At 40.6% G+C, this 23,751-nt stretch overlaps 1 protein-coding gene across 3 annotated transcripts in view; it reads left to right on the top strand.

Annotated features, from left to right (window-relative positions):
- The window catches only part of zmp:0000000846 (tenascin), a 59,282-nt gene that overhangs the window by 26,318 nt on the left and 9,213 nt on the right, over positions 1 to 23,751 (top strand). Inside the window, exons 3-20 of one of the 3 annotated variants that reach the window (XM_040007284.1) lie at positions 4,479 to 5,042; positions 5,547 to 6,860; positions 7,219 to 7,482; positions 7,574 to 7,689; positions 8,199 to 8,352; positions 9,901 to 10,170; positions 10,367 to 10,552; positions 10,664 to 10,753; positions 10,896 to 11,159; positions 11,653 to 12,051; positions 12,830 to 13,279; positions 14,804 to 15,079; positions 17,096 to 17,368; positions 17,521 to 17,796; positions 17,902 to 18,174; positions 21,025 to 21,333; positions 22,397 to 22,669; positions 22,927 to 23,049. In XM_040007284.1, the coding sequence (XP_039863218.1) occupies positions 4,565 to 5,042; positions 5,547 to 6,860; positions 7,219 to 7,482; positions 7,574 to 7,689; positions 8,199 to 8,352; positions 9,901 to 10,170; positions 10,367 to 10,552; positions 10,664 to 10,753; positions 10,896 to 11,159; positions 11,653 to 12,051; positions 12,830 to 13,279; positions 14,804 to 15,079; positions 17,096 to 17,368; positions 17,521 to 17,796; positions 17,902 to 18,174; positions 21,025 to 21,333; positions 22,397 to 22,669; positions 22,927 to 23,049 (5,788 nt within the window). In that variant the 5' untranslated portion in view covers positions 4,479 to 4,564. Of the gene's footprint in view, positions 1 to 4,477; positions 5,043 to 5,546; positions 6,861 to 7,218; positions 7,483 to 7,573; positions 7,690 to 8,198; positions 8,353 to 9,900; positions 10,171 to 10,366; positions 10,553 to 10,663; positions 10,754 to 10,895; positions 11,160 to 11,652; positions 12,052 to 12,829; positions 13,280 to 14,803; positions 15,080 to 17,095; positions 17,369 to 17,520; positions 17,797 to 17,901; positions 18,175 to 21,024; positions 21,334 to 22,396; positions 22,670 to 22,926; positions 23,050 to 23,751 lie in introns of all 3 variants that reach the window. The other 2 variants (XM_040007283.1, XM_040007282.1) reach the window with 2 other exon arrangements.

Genomic DNA, 23,751 nt, shown 5'->3' with positions numbered 1-23,751 from the left:
GCTGTCGAGAATCGGGCTTTGTACTTTGTAATGTATGGAAAAAATAGAAATGTTAATATATCACAGATGAACAACTGGATGCACTCGTTTCTTGTTGACCACTGACTGAATCCTGACACAAAGCTGTCAGCCACAAATGTTTTCCATACGGACTGTGTCCAGACTTGCTACACATACAATCTGTTAATGGTTGCTTGTGTTTAGCATTAAATCTGCATGCAGTAGCACTTTTGGCTCGCCAAAGGTTGAGCTATTATATGGACATAAGACGAGAACCTCAGTGCCTTTATTTCAGTTTGACTAGGCAAAACAGATGTGATCAGCCCAGGGCCAACATTCCCAGTTTCTCTTTTCCACGTGGGAAAGTTCCCTTTTAGCTGCCAGCATGGGGAAAGGATACTAAAGCTACGGGAACTGGATTATAGCTTAGTGAACAGGTTATATTTATTTCAATTTTCTCTCTAAATTGTCTTCCCATGTCCCATAGTCAAAGGAGATGTCCTTGGTCAACCCCAAGGCTTCTCTGAATGATGTGTTCTTGGCTTTGTACTGTAAGCACTACCGTTCTCAGTAGTTTAACAAAAACATCAGGTCACATTTATATAAACAAAGTTTCCGCTGGTTTTGAAAAGTTACAAAAAGAAAAAATGTGCTGGCAGTTATCTTTTTAAAAAGCCTTTGAAGTTATTTCAAGTCTGAAATTTAAAATGTAAAATTTAAGTTAGTGTGATGTGTAATGTGTACATAATTTACAATTACTGATATATGAGTGACATTTCAGAGCCTTTTGCACTTTCACAGCTGCCTCATGCAGCTTGCTGCACGTTTTCTGCAATCCTTCCTGGCTAAAGAACTATTTACTATTAGTGCAGTAGAATTTTTTAGAACCATTCCTTCAGTACAAGTAACAATAAAACACAATGAAAACACCTCACAACATGTAAAACTCTATTAGTGGAAAACGGTACATATATTTTTTAAAAATAAAATACTTTGCAGAAAATTGTGGTTTTTTTAGCAATGTTATATGGATTAATGTAACTGCTTTAGAAGCTTTAGGTTGAGCTTATGTTAATAATTTATATTTTGTTTAATCAGCAATCAAAAGGATCCTGGGAGGATCATGTATTTGTAAATAAACACCTGCTAATGAGCTCAAACACAGATTTACAGCTTGATTTTGAAAAAAGTATATTAAAAAAATTTTTTTTTTAATGTAAAAAGAAACAAACAAACAGGTTGGTCAAAATTAATTAACAATTAACAATTATTTTAATTAATTTAATTAATAATTGAGAATATTAATGAAAAATAAAGGTGGTGTATGAGGAACACTGTTCGTTAAACTTTTCTCATAGATGCTAATTTTAAAATGCTAGTGGAGCAAAAACAAGGCGTTTCTTGTTAACGTGTTGATGGAGTTATTAAAAACATTTTCACACTGTATTCTAACTCTTCTATATATTATATATACATATTGGCCAAGCAGTCACTAAGTCATTTCTAATGCTACTTCTATTACCGCATAACCCACTGATGCTAGCTGATCTCAGAGCTTGTCTACTATGCTCCCATCAATCTCCCATTAGAGACAGATGGAGGACTATGAACGCACATCAACCAGAAAAAGGTGTTATTTCCCAACTTGACAAGCTCAAGCGATTGATAATGGAAAGAAGACCTTTGCAAAAACTGAGGTGCACTACAGATTCCTGTGGAATTGGACACAAGCGGAGTTAATCCTGCTTCCAGAGACTATTGCCAACTGTAGCTATATGATGGATGAATGCAAACAGGCCAGAAGCTTTAACGACAGAATGTTGTATGAGATGAAAGGAGAAGGATCACTTTAACTTTGACATTTTAATTGATGTCTGTTTTGAGATCTCGCTACGCAAGCACTGCGTGCCTTGCTTGAACCTCTTATTTTAAGAATGTTTTTTCTGCTCTGTGCAACATGGAAAAGTGCACCCAGTTAGAAGAAATTAATCAAAACAATTTATTAATTCACTTAATTACTAATTAACTTCAATTAGTCTTACAATGAAAAAGGGTTACCAGCCAGTAGTTTCTTAAAAATATGTTGAATTCCTCTGCTTATTATTTCAAAAAGTCCATATTGTACAGTTATGTTAGTGACAGTGAGCTACCTGTGGGCATTATCAAGAAGATTTTTTTTTTTTTTTTGCCAGACTGACTGTAAATTACAAGTGATATGTGTTGTAAAGGTTTCAAGAAGTAGATCACAAACACATTGTAAGACCAAGAGTTCAGATTTACAACCTTAATCGTAACCTACCTTTATCCTGCCGCTCACCAGATGTGTGAGAGCCTCGTGAAACTTAAGCTGGGATTTTATATGGGCGTTTAAACAGGTAAGATGAAGAACAGTGAAAATGCTGGCAGGGGGTGTGGGACAGAAGCCAGGTCAGGTCAAAGGTGGTCATGATAAAGGAAAGGAAAGAGGACCGATGAAAAAGCCCTACCTTCAAACCTATATCTCTGAAGTAGCAACATTTTTACAGCCTTTGTATTGCGAGCGACCATTGCGATTTAAAGATAGCCATGCTGCCTGTCATCTAAGTATAACAATAAAAAACAAGGGAAACATTCAGCTATCACTGCAAACTTTTTCAAACTGTTTTCACTGTTTCAAAAAGTCCTTGACGAAAGCCAACAACTCTTGATTCCTTTACCAGCTTATTCTATTTTATTGGTTCTTCCCAAATATAAAATCTTTGTGCTTCCTCACAGGAAGGTTCAGCACAACCTGTAGAGAGTCCATCATATTTTAAAAGAAATATATTCATATTTTACTCTCAAAGTTAACACGCACATTAACAGTGAACCGCTTGATGTGCAATAACAAGGAACTATAATTTTTCTGAGCTCAGATGACATCTTGAGTCAAGGTAATCCGGTGGTTATATATTTTACTGTTACCCACCTTTAGATTTTTCTACAAAATTGTGAGGCAGATTTTGTTCTTGGTATAGGTCTCACTATTTTTTTTTGTGTGTGTTACTGCAAGTAGTTTTATGTATATCTAGGCTTTCTTGTGTTGCTTTAAGAGGATGAGGATCAGCCACAGGTGTTTTGATTTTGTGTCTCAGAGGATAAAATACTTCTTGGTCATAAATATATGAATGTGCAGTCATGGCAACCCTGAGATCCAGCAAAAGCTCAGCTGAAGCTTTTCTGAAGATACTTTCCGTTATGCGATAGCTGATCATTGTGTCAATAAACAGTTTCCAGAAACTCTCGGGAGAACATAAATCCAGGTGCACCACATGTCTTTTTAAGTCCATAACTGCATTTTTGGAAGTAATTTTTCACTGGTTTGCATGTGCAGGTTTGCTACCAATGAAAGAGTCTGGACAAAATCCTCCTGTGCTGCCAGAAATGCAGCTTCTTTATAGAGGTATTGTTTGCTGCCTCCCAGGTGTGCCAGCAGACAAGCGTGTGAACCTGAGGGCCTATCTGGATGACTTGATTTGCTGGCTATTTGTGGATGCAGTGATTATTGACTGATGAGTGAAGGAATTTAAAATCTAAAGCCTGCAAATGCAGTTAAGCAACAATAACACAGCTTTGATATATCATAAAACTCCATCAAGGAAGAATTTTTTCCAGTAATGAGGAAGAGTCGGCCACTGTGGGCCTTACTATTGATTTTCAGTATCTCGTGCGAACTTAGATCATTTGGAAACTCATCACTGAGTAATCCAAGAGGGCTTTCCCACGCTGAGGAAGAAGCTTGTCATTTTACTCCCATAAATTATAGTGCTGTTGGTGTCCAGATAATGAAGTTGGGCAAGGAGTTTTCACACATTTTTACCTAATTTTATGTGGACACTAGAGAATTCGGATTATAATTTTTTGAGTAAAACAGCAGATTTTTTACATTTACACAAACACCGTGAAGCAAGTTGATTTACCAGGACACCTGCGGATTATTTGATAATAGGTTTTTTTTAAAAGCAGAGCTTTAATAAAATATTATGCAAACTATGTACAAGATTATCAAAAATGATCAAAAACTACATTTATTGGATATTTATTTTGACTGTTTAACACCAGCAAAGCAAAAACGATGAAAAAACAGTCCAAAAAATAACTGTGTCATATCCTAAATGTTCATGTTGCACTGATTTCCATCTCTCAAGCTTCTGTCTTTCTCTAAACAAGACAAAACTAGTCACATGTAGTGAACTTACACCAAATCACCAAACCCTATTCGCATGTACAGTTGATAGTTCTGAAAGACAGGCATTATGAAAAACTGTTTTAAAAGACTTTGTGAGGCATTGAATGTTGTGGATGGCTTTCAATTCGTTAACATTTCATCTCAATTGCTGGTTTGTTGTAATTAGAGCAGGTATAACACAGTTCTTCAGATGTTTTCTCATATATTTATTAATTGTGCTACAAAGCATTAAATACTAAATTGCTGTAACAATGTATCTGTCTGTCTTTCCAGAACATTCACCGTTAACCAGGATTGAGCTTTTGTCTGAGGTTTGCACGGATATTTATTTCACTAATAAAGCGCTACACATCTAACATGGGTACACAAGGCCTTCTGGGCTGCGTTCTCCTAATCACTTGCCTCACCTTATCAAATGCTGGGCTTGTGAAAAAAATCCTACGGCATCGACGACAGACTTTGGCATCCCCTGAAGATCAAAACATAACCCTCCCGAGAGCAGATCATCCTTTGGTTTTCAACCACGTCTATAACATTAATGTTCCTGGAAGTTCCTTGTGCTCAGTGGACCTAGACGCTACAGAAAGTACGCACCTTCATCCCAAAGATGCACCAGTCTCCTCAGGCCATCACATGACCGAGCACACGCTCGACGGGGAGAACCAGATTGTCTTCACTCACCGCATCAACATACCTCGGCAGGCCTGCGGTTGCACCGACCACTTGCCCGGTCTAAAAGCCCTCATGAGCCGGCTTGAGATGCTTGAGGGAGAAGTTTCAGCTTTGAGGGATCAGTGCCACAGTGAAGGGGCCTGCTGCAGTGCTCAGGTCAAAGGTAGGTGTAATTTTTCCATCACGCTGTGTCAGTCACATTTGCCTGTTAGAGCCAGCAAAGTAAAACAATCCTTTATTTATCAGACCCTGCAATAAAAAGTGGTTTGTAACCCCACAAGGCTCGTTCATGAGTCACATCTGTTCCCTTCATCTGCTGAGAGTTCTTTAGAATTTAACGTGGGGGTGTAATTTTAGCTGTACAGTAGAGGACACCAGCTCATCTATTAACTTTGCATGTTTTTTTGTTATTTTTTGGATCAGTAAGGGATTACATAAAGTTTTGTCAGTACCAATGAAAGCAAGAAAACAGTAGCTGCTAAAATAAGCCGGAATAGTTTGGCATTTTAGGAAATACACATTCGCTTATGCATCTGTTGGCTCTTCATAGCATACAGAAAAGTCTTTCTTCACTGCCAACTCTCAACAAGAAAGTCAAAAAAGCATGCTTTCTCCAAATGTCAAGCTGACTGCATTTGTCATTGTTATGCTGCATTTTTTTTAAAAGGTGAAGTGGGAACAAAACCTTACTGTAATGGTCATGGAAACTTCAGCGCTGAAACCTGTGGCTGCATATGTGAGCCTGGCTGGAAGGGACCCAACTGCACCGAACCCGAGTGCCCAAAGAATTGCCGGGACCGAGGCCACTGTGTGGATGGAAAGTGCAAGTGCTTTAAAGGCTTCGCTGGAGAAGACTGCTCATTTGAGGCCTGCTCTGTGGACTGCAGCGTGCACGGCCAGTGCGTGGGTGGCGTTTGCGTCTGTACGGATGGTTTCTTTGGCGAAGATTGTTCTCAGAGCAAGTGCCTCAATAACTGCCTAGGCCGTGGGCGCTGTGATGACGGAGACTGTGTGTGTGATGAACCGTGGACTGGCTTTGACTGCTCTGAGCTTATCTGCCCCAAAGACTGCTACGACCGTGGACGCTGTCTGAATGGAACTTGCTACTGCGATGAAGGATTCGCCGGGGAAGACTGTGGAGAGCGCATCTGTCCCAACAACTGCCGTGGTAATGGTTTCTGTGTCGATGGCCAGTGCGTCTGCACAGCTGGCTACAGTGGAGAAGACTGCAGTCAGCTCACCTGCCTGAATGACTGTAACGGTAGAGGAACCTGCTTCAGTGGGATGTGCATCTGTGACACAGGGTATCAGGGTGAAGATTGTAGCCAGTTGGCATGTCTGAACAACTGTAACAACAGAGGCCAGTGCATAAATGGACAGTGTGCGTGTGATGTTGGCTTCCAGGGAGACGATTGCTCCGAGCTGTCCTGTCCAAACAGCTGCTTGCACAGGGGGCGCTGTCTCAATGGTCAATGCGTATGCGAGGAAGGCTTCGCTGGTGAGGACTGCAGCATCCGCACATGCCCTTCAAACTGCTATGGCCGTGGAGAGTGCTCCGAGGGGCGTTGTTTATGCCACGCAGGCTTCACTGGTGAGGACTGCAGTGAATTGAGCTGCCCCAACAACTGTAGGAACCATGGCCGGTGCATCAATGGTCAGTGTGTCTGTGACGAAGGGTTTGCAGGAGAAGACTGCAGTCAGAAAGCTTGTCCCAACGACTGCCTGACCCGCGGTTACTGTGTTGACGGAGAGTGCATTTGTCATGAAGGCTATTCGGGAGACGATTGCTCCGTGCTCACCTGTCCAGATAACTGCAACAACAGGGGGCGTTGTGTCGACGGAAGATGCATGTGTGAGATCGGATATGAAGGAGAAAGCTGTGCAATGATGAGCTGCATCAACAACTGCCAGGACAAAGGGCACTGCGTGAACGGTCAGTGTGTCTGCGATGAGGGATACATCGGAGAAGACTGCTCACAAGGTAAGAGTCTCTAAACAAAAAAAAGGATTTGACAGTTCACAATTTTAGAAAGTTTCCATGTGTTAACTAAGTGCACCATAAAAGCAAATGCAGAGTGATGTAATTTCCTTCTGTTCTCAAAATTCACTCACCACTCTTCTTGAAAGAAACTATTCTGGTGAATATAAAAGAGGGTTTCGGTTTTTGTGCTGCCCTTGTCTGTACTCGGTTTGTGCTTTTTTGGCAGTTCTTCACACCACAACCAGATGTGTGTCTGGAGTTTGCATTAGCTCTACGTGGTTGATATTCACTGACTTGAGGGCCTGAGAAAATGTCTAATACAACACCCTCAGCTGGTTTTTTTCTTGATTTTTTCCAGTATCTCCTCCAAAGGACCTAACTGTTGGGGAGGTCACCAGTGAGACTGTCGGCCTGTCCTGGAACAATGAGATGCTGGTCACAGAGTACCTCGTCACATATGTCCCCACAATTCCTGGCGGTCTTCTCCAAGAGTTCACTGTGTCTGGAGACAAAACTGCTGCAACTGTTAAAGAGCTTGAGCCTGGTCTTGAGTATCTGATTAATGTCTACGCTGTTCTGAGTAACAAAAGGAGCATCCCTGTGAGTGCACGGGTGGCCACAGGTATGCCATATTTGTTTCTGTGTTCATTTGCTGTGAATATGGTTAGAAAAAGATACTAGACATTTATTAATTCTCTCTCTGTCCCCCCTAGACCTTCCACAGCCAGAAGGGCTAAGATTCAAATCAGTAAGAGAGACCTCAGTCGAGGTCATTTGGGACGAGCTGGACATCCCCTTTGATGGCTGGGAGATCTATTTCCGCAACATGGTGAGTCTCCCCATCTCTGCTGAGGACTTGCCTGCATTTTATTAACCATCAGGGGAAAGGTCAGAGGTGATAAGCTATGACAGCTTATTGAAAGTCTCAGCAATACAAGGATTTATTTTAGTGGTAACCATTAAATTTGCTTTGACATATGGAAAAGTGAGGGATGTTATAGAACTGTGGCTAAAACTGCTGCTGAGATACCAAGGCAAAATCCAACCAACTCTTCGAAAAGGAATGAATGTGCCAGCTGATAAGTCCTTTTAATATTCCGTAGCCTTAAAATGTGTTGTCCTTTTCTGACCTTCAAGTTCCCGCTCCTGCCTTTTTGTGCCTTGCATGAAGAAATATACTGCCTGCGGTACACTAAACATAGCATAACCTAAACGGTAATGAAAATGCTAAAGCAGAGACACCATGTTTTAATGCCAAAAGCTGATTTTCTCACAGCAGTCAAGTTTAATGTAAATTTTCTACTTTAACTTGATTTGCATATTATGTAACTTTTACAGAAAGAAGAAAATGGAAAAGTTTCAAGCACCCTTCCACCCTCTCAGAACCAATTCTTCCAATCAGGGCTTGGACCAGGACAGGAGTATGAAGTCTCCATCAACATCATCAAGAACAACACCAGAGGACCCCAAACAACCCAAACATTCACTACCAGTGAGTTTCCTGCACACAGAATATTTACAGTCATGCAGTTTATGGCTGCCTATCATCAACTCTCGACCATAATCATCACATTAGAGTCAGAGAAGATTTTAATTTTCCTGCACTATGTGGCAGCTATTAGTACTTTTGCACTTTGACTGTGTCTGCAATGTGAGCTAGAGTGAAGAAAGAAAAGAAGAACTACAAGAAGAAATCCCAGGTGGCTCTCCATAGTTCCACCTAACAGATTCAGGGTAAAGAGTAATAACTCAAACTAATTGAAGCTAAGCATAGCATATCCATGTCATAGTTGTTTTTTTTCTCCTCTTCCAATAAATCTTTTGCTCTTAGCTCTCGTCCTTGTCTCGTTGAAACTTTTATTGCCGAGTTACTCCATACATTAAGTTATGAAATGGTTCCAGTTCCTTACGCCATCAATATGGCACGTCAAGCCAGACAACTTCCTTTGAGCATGGAAAAATCATTTAGTTAACAGGACTGTGTTGATGGACTCTCTGGGTATCACACCGTTTTGTTTCTGATGTCATTTATTTGTATAGGCTGAAAGTCGACACAGAGAAATGATAGAAGCGAGGTTAAACTTTTCATACCCTTGTACCCCCAGTGGTTCTTTTTTAGCATGGATCCAAAATATGGAGGAAAAATGTCTCCTCCACATGTTAACACAGGAGATTTGTCAGGTAGTGACATGACGTCAGACTTAAAGGGAATCACATTATGTTTCATAATGACTTTTCCTGTTGTGGTGGTGGTATCCAAGTTGAGTTATGCAAGATGTATTTTATGTTTAAACACGTACAAACAAAACAACGATTAACATCTCTTTATCCAGGTTTTCTTTGTGAATTTGTATTGTGAATTCTGTATTTTTAGATAATGAATTACACATACAGAGACTGATTAAATCTTTGTTAGAGACATTTCTCTTCTTATTGACACCAAAGGTAGACATAGTTTTTTGGAAAGGTACTTTTTAGCTTGCAAGATGACACTAGAAGAGATGGACATAGCTTGCGGTGCCATGAATTGGTTTTGATGTTACTGTTTTGGTGCTGTTTTTTTAGCCAAACATGAACATATTTGAAACCCTAAGCAGTTGCTTGGTTAGCAAGCTACATGTATTAGCATCTTCTACTACTTTATGATGCCGAAATACCTTTAATCTTCAGGATAACCAAAGTGGAAACCAGCAGTGATACTTAATATTTTTGCACTGACAGTGCTAACTTGCTGATTTTTAGCAAAAGTGTTCACCATACTCAACGTCTTAGGTTAGCATGATTAGCAAAATTAGCTAAATAGAGCCAAATATACAGCTTACATTGATTACAAATAAGTTATTATGTTTGAATATTAAGCTAGAAAAAAATAACCCCTGGATGCATCAGTTTCTAGGACAATTACCACTCTTCACATTTTTTGTCTTTCAGTGAATCAGTACCTCTGTTGTGGTTAGATGACATCATGTTTCTTCATGCATCTTTTCTTCCCTCTATATCTCATCCAACTTTCCTTCTCTTACCAAATTACCCAATCTAGAGATTGATAGCCCTCAGCAGGTGGAGGTGAAGGATATTACGGACTCCTCGGCTCTGATCAGCTGGTCTCAGCCAGTGGCTCCCATGGATGGAATCACCATGTTTTACATGCCCAGCTCTGACCCTTCAGATGAAAATCGTGTGGATATATCCCCCCCAGACAAGCAGTATAGCATTGATGGTCTGAGGCCAGACACCGAGTACACAGTGTCGCTCGTTTCCAGGAGTGGAGACATCACCAGTGACCCTGTCACTGCCACATTCACTACAGGTTGTCTTGTGATAATAACTGTATTTTCTGTTTTGGTTCACTGTATTGTTATATTTTGAGACTTCTATGCATTTGTACACTACAAACTAGAGCAGTCTAATGTTGTATTCGTATGTATTTAAGCTTATTGTATGATTGTAGGTCAACAAGTGTCAAGTCATTACATAATTAATGAAAGAAACTCTGTTTATGTAAGCACTGGATGCCCCCACGAACCTTCAGACTGTGTCCCAGACAGACAACAGCATCACCCTGGAGTGGACCAACAGTGAAGCTGATATTAGCAGCTATCGGGTAAAATACAGTCCCATCTCTGGGGAAATTCATGGTGAGGAAGTGTTCAAGCGAGGACCAGGCGATAGCACACAGGCTACCATCACCAGTAAGTATCACATGGATTAATACAAATTAAGCTTGACCACACACATGCAATATCCAGAATTGCATTTGTCACCCAACATGGATATTTAGCTTCCGTCTTTCTGCACCGCAGGGCTAAAGCCAGGTACAGAGTACGGGATTGGAGTGACTGCTGTGAAGAATGAGAGAGAAAGCCTCCCAGCTACCACAAACGCAGCAACTGGTGAGAGACACTGCTGAACAGCTGTCCAAACACTCCTCCTTCACACCGCTTCATAAACACACAGACAGATAGGATGTGTTGATACAAATTGAGTGGTGAAATGACACTAATGAGCTGTTTATCTACCTCATTTTTCTGTCAGACCTCGATCCTCCCAGAGATTTTGAGGAAATTGAATCCACAGAGACGTCTCTCAGCGTCAAGTGGCAGAAACCTCAGGCCAAAATCAGTGGATACAGACTGGTGTACATCTCCAGAGACGGTCAGGTTGGGGAGGTGGGGTTCCCAGCTGCAACGACTACCTATCATTTGCCCAATCTGACTCCTGGGATGAGCTACACCCTTACCTTGACTGCAGAGAGGGGGCACAAAAGGAGCACACCCGTCTCCCTGTCTACATCCACAGGTGGGTAGGGAACCATTTTTCCACAGTTTAAATGAATAGAATGAATAAGAACGCATGCATTTTTAGTTAAAGGCTCTGTTACGTTCTTCAGGATTTCTTCGAGGAGCTAAAGTTAAAAGGATCTACAGACAGGTTCAGCTGTTGGAGTTCAGGGGTGTCAGCATCATTAATTCTCTTTTATCTTACTGTTCATCGGACAACCTGAGATTGTTGCCCTCCACTGTAAAAAGATCCATCTCCTATTCTTTTTTTTAAATTAATTAAGATTGGTTTATAGTAACAGCTGCGTTTTTTGCATATATAATGCTAATCGCAGCTTTGTGACCAAGGCAACCAGGACTGAAAGCTTGAAAATGATCATTTGTGTACATGTTTAGAAATACAAGTAGAGATTTGCTGGCTGGAAATAAATCTGCTGCCGACCAGCACCAAGAAACTATTATTTCATCTGTTACTAAACGATGCTTTCTTGATTTTCTTGTTTTCCTTGTAGCCTCTTTCACATTTTATTTAGCTGACTCAGATGACCGTGAGCTAGCGACTCCTACAGGCTTGGAGGACAATGTCATTAGCTTTGTGTATCTAGACCCCTCCGAGTCCCAGTTTTCTGGGACCGAGCCTGAGGATGAGCCTGGAGTGCTGACTGTCTCAAGTGTCACGTCTGATGGATTTGATCTGTCATGGAAACTAAAGGCTCGTGGTGTCTATGATAGTTTTGCACTAGAATATAAAGACACTCAGCGATTGTGGGACATGAGAGAGGTTCAACTTCCTGGAGATGCCCATGGCTCTAGAATCCATGGCCTGACGGCATCGACAGAATATCTAATAAAACTTTATGGAATAACAGGTAGCCAACGAGCTGCGCTACTTGAAGCTGTTGCAATCACAGGTATAAGTCTCTCTCTTAGGGTTTTTCAGCTTCTCCCTTCAGTGGAAGCTTTTGATTAGAGGCCAGACTGATATGGCTTGCATGCTGGATTCTTTCTTCCCAGATTTCACAAGACTTTTTTTTTCACTGAAACCATCATCTGCATAACCTTTGGCATGAGTCCATTTGAACCTAACAAATGTCTCTGTTTTTACAAAAACCCATCTCGTTTGATTCTTTGGTTCCCAAAGTTCAAATGCAAGAAGAAATCCACAGTGGCATCAGTGTCTAGCCTGGATTATTAAAGCTATCAAGCACACTGGTTTTCTACTGAGCTGGTTGTCCCAGTTTCTTCTTGTACCTGAGCTTTTAAATTAAAGCCTTGTCCCATCATTAACCCCGTTTAGAGAGATGAGTGATTCTCTAATAGCAAATTAAACCAGGTCGCCTGCATGTCTCATGACTAAGACTCCTCAGTTGTGTTTTACAAAAGCCGAAAGAACGTGGCTGTGCATGGCTTCAACTTAATTTGAAGACAACTGTATACTTTCACACCAGTGGACTATGCAGAGTCTTCAGAAAGTTAATGACCCTGCTTCAGGTGTCATTAATGCCTTAGCAATGGCTTGATGATTTAGCCGTCATAATATATCCATGATTCAGGTAGAATAAGGACAGCATTTTGAGCAGAATTATTATATTTTTATGTTAACCCATTGTTTTTCTTCACATGATCTTTTTACAGTTTCCAGCAGAGCCAATAAGAAATTCATTCTTTAACCTTCTTTTATTCACTTAGCACCCAAGCCCACATCTCCAGATGTGCTTACGCTGAGTATCAAAGATGCCTCAACGCTCCCACAGTCTGTTCCGGATAATGAAGCTGTTCAAAACCCAGACATCCTCGATACTCTAAATAATGAAGTAACTTCCACTTCTGATTCTGGCGGGATAAGCTCCGGTGCCGAGCCTGACAGCTCAGGCTTGGACCTACTCGGGGATCTCACAGTCAGTGTTACCGCCACTAGTGTAAAGCTGGCATGGTCCGCGCCCGATGAGGCGTTCGATAGCTTTTTGGTGGAGCTTACTGCTCCGTCAGCAACAACGCAACCTCGTGTGACCACGGTACCAGGAAATATGAGGAAGGCTGAAATAGAAGGGTTGTCCCCTGCTACACACTATGATATTACATTGCAAGGGCTGGTGGAAGGGGAGCGATCTTTACCTCTCAGAGTTTTTGCTACTACAGGTACATGGAACAAATATTTCTTATTGTAGCCCTTCATCTCAATCCATCATCATCATATCTTTTATCTCCTATGTCTGAACATTTCAGAATGGTTCAATCATTTCTTTTTCCACAGATACTTCATGTTTTATTGTAAAAGATAATCCTCATTGATCTAATCTTGTCTTTTGCTGAACTTTTAAATCCTCACAACAAAGTATTAGGTCCACAAAAAATCTGAGATTTTGAGATTTAATGTGCATTTAACAAAGAGACTTCTAATTTTGAAAGTTGTTTGTAGTTGAACTTAAACGAACAATATAAAAGTGATGTCAAATGAAGGAAAGTTCTAACCTGTTGTTGGTAGAATTTGTTAAAAGTTAGAATACTTCAAATTATATTAAGAATATATTATTTAATTCTGATAATGAACTCAAAATTAAATATTAGTATTCAATTTTGACTCTAATGTCAAATATATTGTAAATATACAATATACTGCAATATATCAAATATACAACATTCAATACTTTAATATCAAACATTTTAATTAAGAGTGTAAAACTTTTTTGAAAAATTATTTTGTGATTAAAATGATTAGAGTTTAATATTGTTCAATATTTAGGAATTTTATTTTATTTTTTTATTTTATTTCACAAGTCCCTCAAAGGACTCTTACGATACTAAACGTTTGATGCTTTATTATGTTTTTATTACAACATGATGATGTCAGCCTGTGATGTTCATATGATATATCACTTGATATGGCTTCTTGAAATATTTTAACTTTGTCCTTGGGCGCTAATAGTAAAGGTCAAGGTCAAATGCTTAGCCAATCTAGGTACTAGTTTTAAGTCAATCCTTAAAAAATTCTGCATAATATTAAGTTTTTACTGATTTTTTTATATTTGGCATGACCTTGACCTTCACCAAAAATGTGCTTAAGCTATTATTGGTATCCACCATTTGACAAAATTTCAAAATAATATCTTGATAACTGTTGATGTTAGACTGCTAACTAACAAACAGGCAGACAGACAAAAGACAAGCAAACAGAACCAATTACACATTTTCTGCCCTTCGGTGGGACAAAAAGATGGGGAGAATTTAACCCTCCAGTTTTGTGCACCCCACCCCCCTTACTTTAGTGTTCCTGGTCAAAATTGAGCGGTCTGTTTTAAATTAACACAAACATTTTTCACCACGAAATTCAGTTGAGTGGGCCGTTCAGTGGGTTGTTCAGTAGGTCATTCAGCCAATGGGGGAGAGGTTGAGTGGATTCCCATTCATTTGCTACGGCGGTCACTCTTGACCGCTAACACCACAGATGTAACAAGGATGATTAAAACACTCAAAATTCAATGAAAGAGGTGATCATCACTTTTATGTGTTCAAGTGTTTGCAATTTTATCTCAAAATCTGAGATTTTTCCCCCACTGTGCTCCTCATACTCCTGATGTCCTTTTTTTTTTTTTCGCCTTAAAATGAAATGCATAATCCATCTTCCTGTCCAGCTGACCCCAGTCTGATATGTCTATCTACCAGAGATGCTGACGCCAATGGTGGTGAACCTCACCATCTCTGACATAACATGGGATGGCTTCACTGCGTCCTGGAGCCCCACGAGTGGGGACTTTGACAGCTTTGTGATTGAGGTAACAAACCTGGAGAATTTTGCAGAGAGCCAGAACCTCACTCTGTCCGGAGACGCTTTGAGCCTGGGTATCTCTGGGCTGAATCCCAACACCAGCTACATGGTTGGCCTGTATGGGATGTATCAGGGCTCCTTCCTTGAACCTGTGTACAGTGAAGCCACCACAGGTACCTGCAACTTGCAGCGTTGCAGCCTTTTGTCCTCTAAACTGTCCTTCTTTTCCATGAATAATTTCTACTAAAGTCAACATCTGTGAAGCATACACATAAATAGCTCTGTTGTCTCACTCTCAGTGGAGCATCTTCACCTCGCAGCATGAAACAAGAACATCATGATAATAACCCAATTGTTGTTTATGGCCTCAATGTCCAACACCCTGGACACAGTGCACTTTACTGCTTCATCTTAACCAACATGCCGTTTACCATTCCTCACCCTCCAGCCACTGATTCTGTCTAGCTGAGAGAGGGCAGGGTGATGCGTACATGTGCCTCATCACTGACCCAAACCCCTTGACTTACCTCCGACTGCTCCCCTTATCCCAAAGTGCATGAAGCCCCCCCCCCGCCATCCCTGCATCGTGGTCCGGTCTGGCGCTGATGTGCTGCAATGATTGCAAAAGCAAACCAATAACTCTCAGCCTCCCCCGCCAGTCCTACAGCAACAGTGCGATAATCTCATTTCATCTCATCAGCCCTCATTCAGCGTATAATTGATTAACCATGACCCATCATTTCCCCGTCGATGTGCAAGCGCTCACAGTATGCGTGAGTATCCATGTCATCTTTCAGTTTGTGTGAATGACGCTGGGGTGGTTTTGTGGATTCTGATGAAGTTTATTTTCACGGAACGTCAAAGTAAACACAGGTCATTTCCTTTTGGACTGCTAGGTGGCAAATGATTAAATCTTCTTGTTACTATCAAGGTAAAAAGCTAATAACATAAAACGAAGCTAACAGTAGCATCACCTCGATTTACATCTGAATTTTGTTTTTAGTGCATGCTTGCATGTAAGGACTATATTTCCTGCAACATGTAAATGAAGTTTAACTAGCTCTCTAACTCATCTGCTTTGAATTGCTTTGATGCAGCATTATGCATTGAATTGATCAGCATTAACATGCCCAAACCATGCTACATGTGCATGAAATCTGCTTAATCACATTTTGAAATTTAAGTCAGTGATTAACAACTCAAACTTGCAGGTAATTTTGAAGGCCTTTTGAGTTCCTCTCCTTGGCTTTACATGTTGCTTATATTCAAGGTAAAGAAAAGAGTATATTTGGTTTCCAATATTTTTACAGTGACACAATTCTCTTAATTTTGAACACGGCTCTACAAGCAATATTAAGGGACACACTGAGATACAATTCAAACACAGACTTTCAACTTTAATTTACAAGGTGAAACAAGAATGCTGCATTGCCACAGCTGAGAAATCACAGCCATTTTAATGCGCAGTGCTTTTTAAATGTTGAGTTGAATTGCTTTCATAGTATTCTCCGTAAAATGCTATCCAATCAGCTTTGCTGCATTTGGCTGAATCACCAGAGACAATAAAGCTCTGCATACTTCAGAAATTGTCCAGCTGCTTCTGTGTTCGGTCACATTAGCAATAAACACGTCTGGCCTGGTAGCTTTAGAAACCATGCATGGCTGTACATACTCTCTTCACTGTGTTTTACGGTGTTTCTATATGTTTGAAATCATCGGGTATCTCCATACGCTTTCAGTTTTAGAAGTGGTCCAGCTTTTTTTGGAATCCAGGATACGGGCGGATTTTTAATATTTACCTCATCATTCTTGTTCCCCTTGAATTAAATTTGAAAAGTCTGTGCTTCAGTTGCCTCATGGTTGTGTATTGCAAACCTATTGCGGTGGCAGCCACAGTTAGAATTGTGAAGATTGTGTTTCTGTTTAAAAAATCCTGAATCTAATTGTGTTTAAATAACTGTGGTGCAGGATTTTTGCTTTGCGTTTAATGCAAAAAAAATACATGCATGTATTTAATCACAGCTTCTCAGACTGTCAACAGTTACTGTTGGTGGTGGTGAGCGTCCCGTAACGCTAAACGTATTCCTTTCTAGAAAAAGATCAATTTCTAATCATTTACTTGTCATTTAATAATAACATTTTCTGCATAAATGCCTTGGTGACAATCTAATCATGGTTTCTTTCTTTAGTGAATCAACCAGTGGTTGGCAAAATATATATCATGAACTTAACGTCAGAGAGCTTTTCAATCCTCTGGAATGGCACTGAAGGAGAGTTTGATGGTTTTGTCCTGGAGATAATTGATTCTGATTGGCTGATGGAGCCAAAGGAGTATAACATATCCCATGATGTAAAGTCCTATGATGTCACAGGGCTCAGGCCCAGCACTGATTACATAGCCTACCTCTATGGAACGTACAAGGGATCCAGAACGAGTGCAGTCAGTATTGTTGCATCGACAGGTAATCGGTTTTATGTGTATCAAATCATTAGTCTCCAAGAGAATTGTTGTTACCTTCACTCTAAAGTTGACTTGGGTTTTAAAGTGACAAATACATGTGTTATCCTTTTTTTTTAATAAATGCATATATTTTATATTTTCTCTCCCCTGTAGCTGAAGAGCCTGATTTGTCCAAGCTAGTTGTTTCTAACATTACCTCAGACAGATTCTCTCTGTCTTGGCGGACAAGAGAGAAGGCTTTTGATAAGTTTATAGTAGAAGTCAGAGAGTCTGCTTTGCCCTCGCAGGCAATGGGGCGCGCTCTGCCTGGAGACGTGCGCTCCACAGTAATGACGGGGCTCAAAGCGAGCACGGGCTACAACATAAAGCTGTATGCCACTGGTGTTGATGGCCAGAACACACAACCCCTATTTGCTGTAGCTTCAACAGGTATCACATGACTTACATTTCCTGACACTGGACATGCCGCCTACATTGTTATGTACATGTATGCAGGACGACATAACTGAAAAGCCGTGTTCTTTTTTTATTCAGAGGACATCCCACAGTTGGGGCCCATAGCTGCTTCATCTGCGAGTCCACATAACCTCAGCTTGTCCTGGAGCACTGTGTCAGGTCATTTTGATGGCTTTGTTATCCGAGTCAGTGATTCTGAGCAGCAGTCTGAGACACTGGAGTTCAGATTGCCTGGTGATGTCCGTAACATTACAGTCACTAACCTGATGGATGCTACAGGCTATGATATTGAACTATACGGTATTTCTCATGGGCGTCACACCCCCACAGTGTTAGCCCACGCTGTCACAGGTACTACGTATTTTACTCATATCTTTTATTCTAATATTTCAAGTATACTTTTTTCCATCAAAACTAAAAAGGAATTTAGCTCCTTTTATCAGTTTAACTTAGCAGGATAATTAAATGAATTCAATATGCAGGTCAAAATCCCGAAACACCTTAAGAGCAAAGCTGACATGCATCACAAGCAGCTTTTGTTTTTTTTCTGACGCTCATAATCAGCAAGCATTTGTTGATGCTTGAAACATTCATAGTCAGTTTAAAACAGATGTGGTGTCGAACTCCAGGCCTCGAGGGGCGGTGTCCTGCAGGTTTTAGATGTGTCCTTGATCCAACACAGCCGATTTAAATGCCAAACGACCTCCTCAACATGTCTTGTAGTTCTCCAGAGGCCTGGTAATGAGCTGTTCATTTGATTCAGGTGTGTTGACCCAGGGTGAGATCTAAAACCTGCAGGACACCGGCCCTCGTGGCCTGGAGTTCAACACCCCTGACTAGAGAAACCAGTATGGAAGTGCTTTAAACCTGCATTCTATTTAATGGCCACCAGAGGGCAAACCATCACGTTTCAAAAAGCCTCAAGACTCAATAGGAAAATGGCACAATGCCCTCTTCCTGTACGAGTGCAATAAACCTTTTTACTTAAAACTTCTTGGGCTTCAAGCCATTCTGAAAATTCTACGCCCATTTTGAAAATTATGGTCATTCAAATAGTGAGAAAGAAGGATAATCGTTTAGGATACGCTAACATCTTGTAATACATGCACCTTTTAACCATCTTTCACTCCAACTTATTAATCAACCAAAGAGCTAGACAGAATTTAGAAACCCGACTCTTAACCTTTTCCACCCTAACCGGAGAAGTTATAAACCATTTTTATGTGTTAATAATCATCCACCTGGCTTGTCCTCAGAATTTGAAGTTGATTTCTTTGACTTTTTATCTGATTTATTTCTCAGTTCAGATAAAACAATTATTTCAGGCAAGTTTAACATCCATGTAGTTGTTCAAAATGACAGCCTCAATTATTTTTTTTTTAGGTTTTAGTGGCTTCTCTCAAAGTGGAGCCCTCCCACGCGCCACTTTAATGTTAGAGAGGAAATATTATCTTACTAATTTAGAAGATCTTTGTTTGGCCTCAAAATAGTTCTTGTAAGAGTAGCTGACAAACAGTTAACTGGTCATTTGCAAAACAATGGTTTATTTCAAGAGTTTCATTCAGGATTTAGAGTGCATCATAGCACAGAAACAGAGCTACTAAAGGTTTTGAATGATCTTTTTATGGCCTTTGACAGTGGGCTCATCTCTGTGCTTGTCCTGTCAGACCTCAGTCCAGCAATATTTTAAAACATGGTGCAGGTATTAAAGTTACAATGCTGCAGTGATTTAGCTCGTATCTCTCAAATAGACTCCAATTTATTCAACTAAATGGCTAGTCTTCTTCCCACAAAGACGTTATTCACAAAGGATTTTTTGCTAGGACCAATTACATTTACATACCTATTATTAGGAAACACTGCATACATTTTAATTTCTATGCAGATGACACCCAGGTTTATCTAAATATAAACTACAGACATAAAGGTATGGATGACCTCTAATTTCCTACTTTTAAATTCAGATAAAAATGAGGTTATTGTAGTCATTCCTAAAACAGATATTTGCGTTAGATGACGTTACCTTGGCCTCCAGTAACACTGTGAGGCATCTTCAGCATGCACATTAAACAAATGTAGAGGACTACCTACATTCATTTTCACAATATTGCTAAATTCTGAATCATCCTGTCTCAGAGTGATAAAGCTAGTTCATGCATTTATTACTTCCAGGCTGGACTTTTGTAGTTCATTATAATCAGGTCACTCTAAAAGCTCCTTCAAAAACCTTCAGTTGACCACTGCAGTGAGAGTACCCATTAGGACGAGAAGGAGAGAGGATATTTCTCCCATAATAGCTTCTCTTTGTTGGCTGTCTGTTCAGAGCTGAATTTAAAATCCTTCCCGTCATGCGCAAAATAACAATAATGAATATTCAGGCCCTGACATATTTTAACCCTAACAGAGCACTTTGCTCTCAAAATTGTCCCCACAGCTTTCAAAAGTAAAATCGGAACCAGAGCCTTCAGCTATCAGACTTTACTATGGAACCAGCTCTCAGTTTGGATTCAGTATATAGACACTTACTCTACTTTTATTAGGCTTAAAACCTTATAGTTTGGGTCAGGTCAAGTTAAGGAAGCTTTGGCTACTGGGGGCTTTCAATTAAGCATTGAGGAATAGGGAATAACACCTCCCACAACCAACTGAAAACCAGTTAGGTAATTTGCATTTTTCTCTAAGACCCATGTAATTTGGGCTTCAACTTCCAACAGCACTGGAATACTTATTTTTTTCCTCAGCAACTATTGGTTGCCAGTAGAAGTCTCTAGGACTGTGTTACTGGGGCCTTAAGTGGCTGCTGGCTACAACCGTCTGTGTCAGCATATCTGCCAGTCAAAGTGAGCAACGTACGTGCAATTGTCATGAAGAAAACCAATACACAAAAACACCAAAATTGCATTTGTTTCGTGCTCTAACTCAGACTTAAGTGGCCATTCAAGGAACTGCATTTTTTAGCACTTCTGTGTTTGCCACTTTAGATAGTGTGAGGACAAAGTACTAAATTATGATGCATGCTAGATTTGCCCTTAGTGTGTTTTGGCCTATAACTATTACCTTGTAAAAGAACTGTGTCTGTATTTGCTTTTGCAACCATTGCACACGTTATCCTCCTAATGAAGTCTCGTCCCCCTCCTGCCCTTCCCCCTCCCCCCACACACACTCCTTCCTCCCATTCAATTAAACCCACATTCCTCTCAGCTCCTTTGCCTAAAGTGGAAAACTTGACCATTTCCAACATAACCCCCTATGGCTTCCGTGTGTCGTGGGGGGTGAAGCATCAGCTACCGCAGGATAATCTAACCCCCTCTAGTGGTGGCTTCAGCCATTTCCACATAGTGGTGACAGACTCTGGCTGGCTGCTGAAGGCTCAGGAGTTCACTGTGCCAGGAAACCAAAGTCACCTGGACATCGGGGGCCTCATTACCGGCATAGGCTATGAGGTCCGACTGACAGGGGTGTCAGAGTCAGGGCTTCTCTCTCGGCCTCTGACTGCAGTGGCTGTGACAGGTACAACTCAGTGCACTGTAAGCCCTCCTGTCTTACTACAAAGTCCAGTGTCTGACTTTGTTGAAGCTACCATGGGTGTATACGTGTATAACTATTATAACCATTTCAGCTCTGCAGTTTCACTATCACAACCTGGTGCAGTTCTGTGATATTTACTAATCACTGATATTCATTTCACGCAACAAAAGACATTGTGTAACAAAATTAGCCTGAGGACGGATACATCTAACTCAGTGCCACGTTTTGATGGTGAGACTTCAGTTCAGTACTCTTACCTAACCCTAACTCAGATAAACTTTTTTTCCAGTATGACCTCACTTTTCCTTGGTTTTAAGCATCTCCTTGGTATGCAGCTGTGTCACCGAGAGGAAGAGGTGTTGAGCTCCCGTCTGTTTCTTCTTACCTCCAAAATATGAGCAAGCACATTTGTTTGTCTTCATATTTTAAAATGTGTTTTCCTTCGCATTTTTAATCGCTGATAGTCAGACAGATATCTATGGACAAAATCCAATTATTGCACCATGTTACTCCCTAGTGAGGCTGGTTTGTAGATCAGGTTCAAACTCCCTGGATGGATATGAACCACTCAATCGAAAATGACATTTTCATATGCAGGAAAACACGGATAAATCAGCAGATATTCTGAGCATGAAGTGTCTGTTGATTTAGCTTCTAATCTCGTTTGTCACCTGCCATTACTTTTAAATGCACTGAATGCATCCAGGCTGGCCTTGAGGACGCATTTCAACAAGTGTATGCTGAAATCCTTCCGAAAGAATCCTTCTGTTGACTGACATCTACAAAAAGCATCTTGTCTTTTCATTCAAGCGTATGCCTCTGTAGTCCATGCGCTGTATTTTTTACTGATTAACACTAATGGATGCCTAAGCATGGCAGATTGGTGGCGGTGGACAAGAAGGCCCTCAGGCTGGAACCTAATCCTGTCTTGCCCGATTTCTGACCTCTTCCAAACTGATCCCTGTGGGTGTTTCTCAGAACGTGATGAATATTGCTGGGAAATCACCAGACGCGCTGCAACGTTAATGTTTCCCTGTTTAACCAGAGGCTGAGCCAGAAGTGGAGCATCTCTTTGTCTCAGACGTCACAGCTGACAGTTTCCGTCTGACGTGGACTGCCAATGAAGATCTGTTTGACCGATTTGTGATCAAAATAAGAGACAGCAAAAGGTTAGCCCATCCTCAAGAGCACAGCGTCCGTGGCGATGAACGAACCAAGGTCATAACCGGACTTATGGGTGGCTCCGAGTATGAAATCGAGCTTTACGGTGCCACACTGGATCGACGCTCCCAACCTATTACAGGGGTTGTTCAGACAGGTATACTGAAAAACTGTAGAGTGTGCAGTCTCATGTTAACTACCAAACTTTCTGAGTTTTCAGTGCGACATTCGACTTCAGAGAACTCAACCCAGTGTCCCACTAATCATCTTTATTCCTCTGGTTTCTTTGAAACTTCACGTCCGTCGAAAAACGTCCTTTTGGGAAAAACTGTGTTTTCACATACTTACTTACAATACTTACAGTTTTTACTTTGCTTTTTTGCTCTCTGCGCATATCCATTTGCTTTTTGCTAGGCCTCAGCACTCCCAGAGGACTTCACTTCTCTGAAGTGACTGACTCTTCAGCCGTAGTTCACTGGTCCATGCCTCGCTCTCCGGTGGATAACTACCGCATCACCTATGTGCCATTTGAAGGAGGTAAGAGGTCAATCATTGTTTATACAAGTTACATTTAAGGTTGAATTTAATTAAACAGTTTTAATTTTAGCTTCGTTGTTGTGTCCGTGTTCATCAGATATACTGATGTTGACATGTCAGAAACATGCATGTGATAATATCAAAAATAATCCACTTATCAGTTCAGTTTCACTTTCTAATTTCAGAAACAGACTTTCAGTAACAGCGTTCACTTCTCTGTGCAGCTCTCACACAGTCAGAATGTGAAGAAGAGCGACTCTCTTCCAGGTGGCAAACCCGCTAAACTAGGCTCAGTGTAACGCTGCTAAGCACTGGAAACAGGCGGACCGCTGAGGACTTTATTTGCATGTCATTTGTTGTTTGCTCTCGTGTTTCCATACTGTTCGAACTACAGTAATGGCTGACATTCTGTTAAAATACTGCTGTGCAATGCACATTGACTCACAGGTGTGATGAATTCTGAATTCTGTACAGATCAGTGACATTTATTAATGCTTATTTGGTCGAGGTTTTTTATTTATTTATTATTGCACCGTTCAAGATAATAGTGAATTAAAATCTTTTTGATGTTCTGTTGGTACTTCTGGTGTGTTACCATGCTAATGGTGTCACACTGGCAAACATTTGGTCCAGGAAACAATGAATTTTATACATTTAAATGTATAAAATATCAAAAAGTCTATAGATATCACTTTTCAATAA

Source organism: Simochromis diagramma, unplaced genomic scaffold (genome assembly GCF_900408965.1).
Source record: "Simochromis diagramma unplaced genomic scaffold, fSimDia1.1 OVJJ01000682.1, whole genome shotgun sequence".
NCBI classification, from domain to species: domain Eukaryota; kingdom Metazoa; phylum Chordata; class Actinopteri; order Cichliformes; family Cichlidae; genus Simochromis; species Simochromis diagramma.
This window is presented reverse-complemented; position numbering and strand designations above follow the sequence as displayed.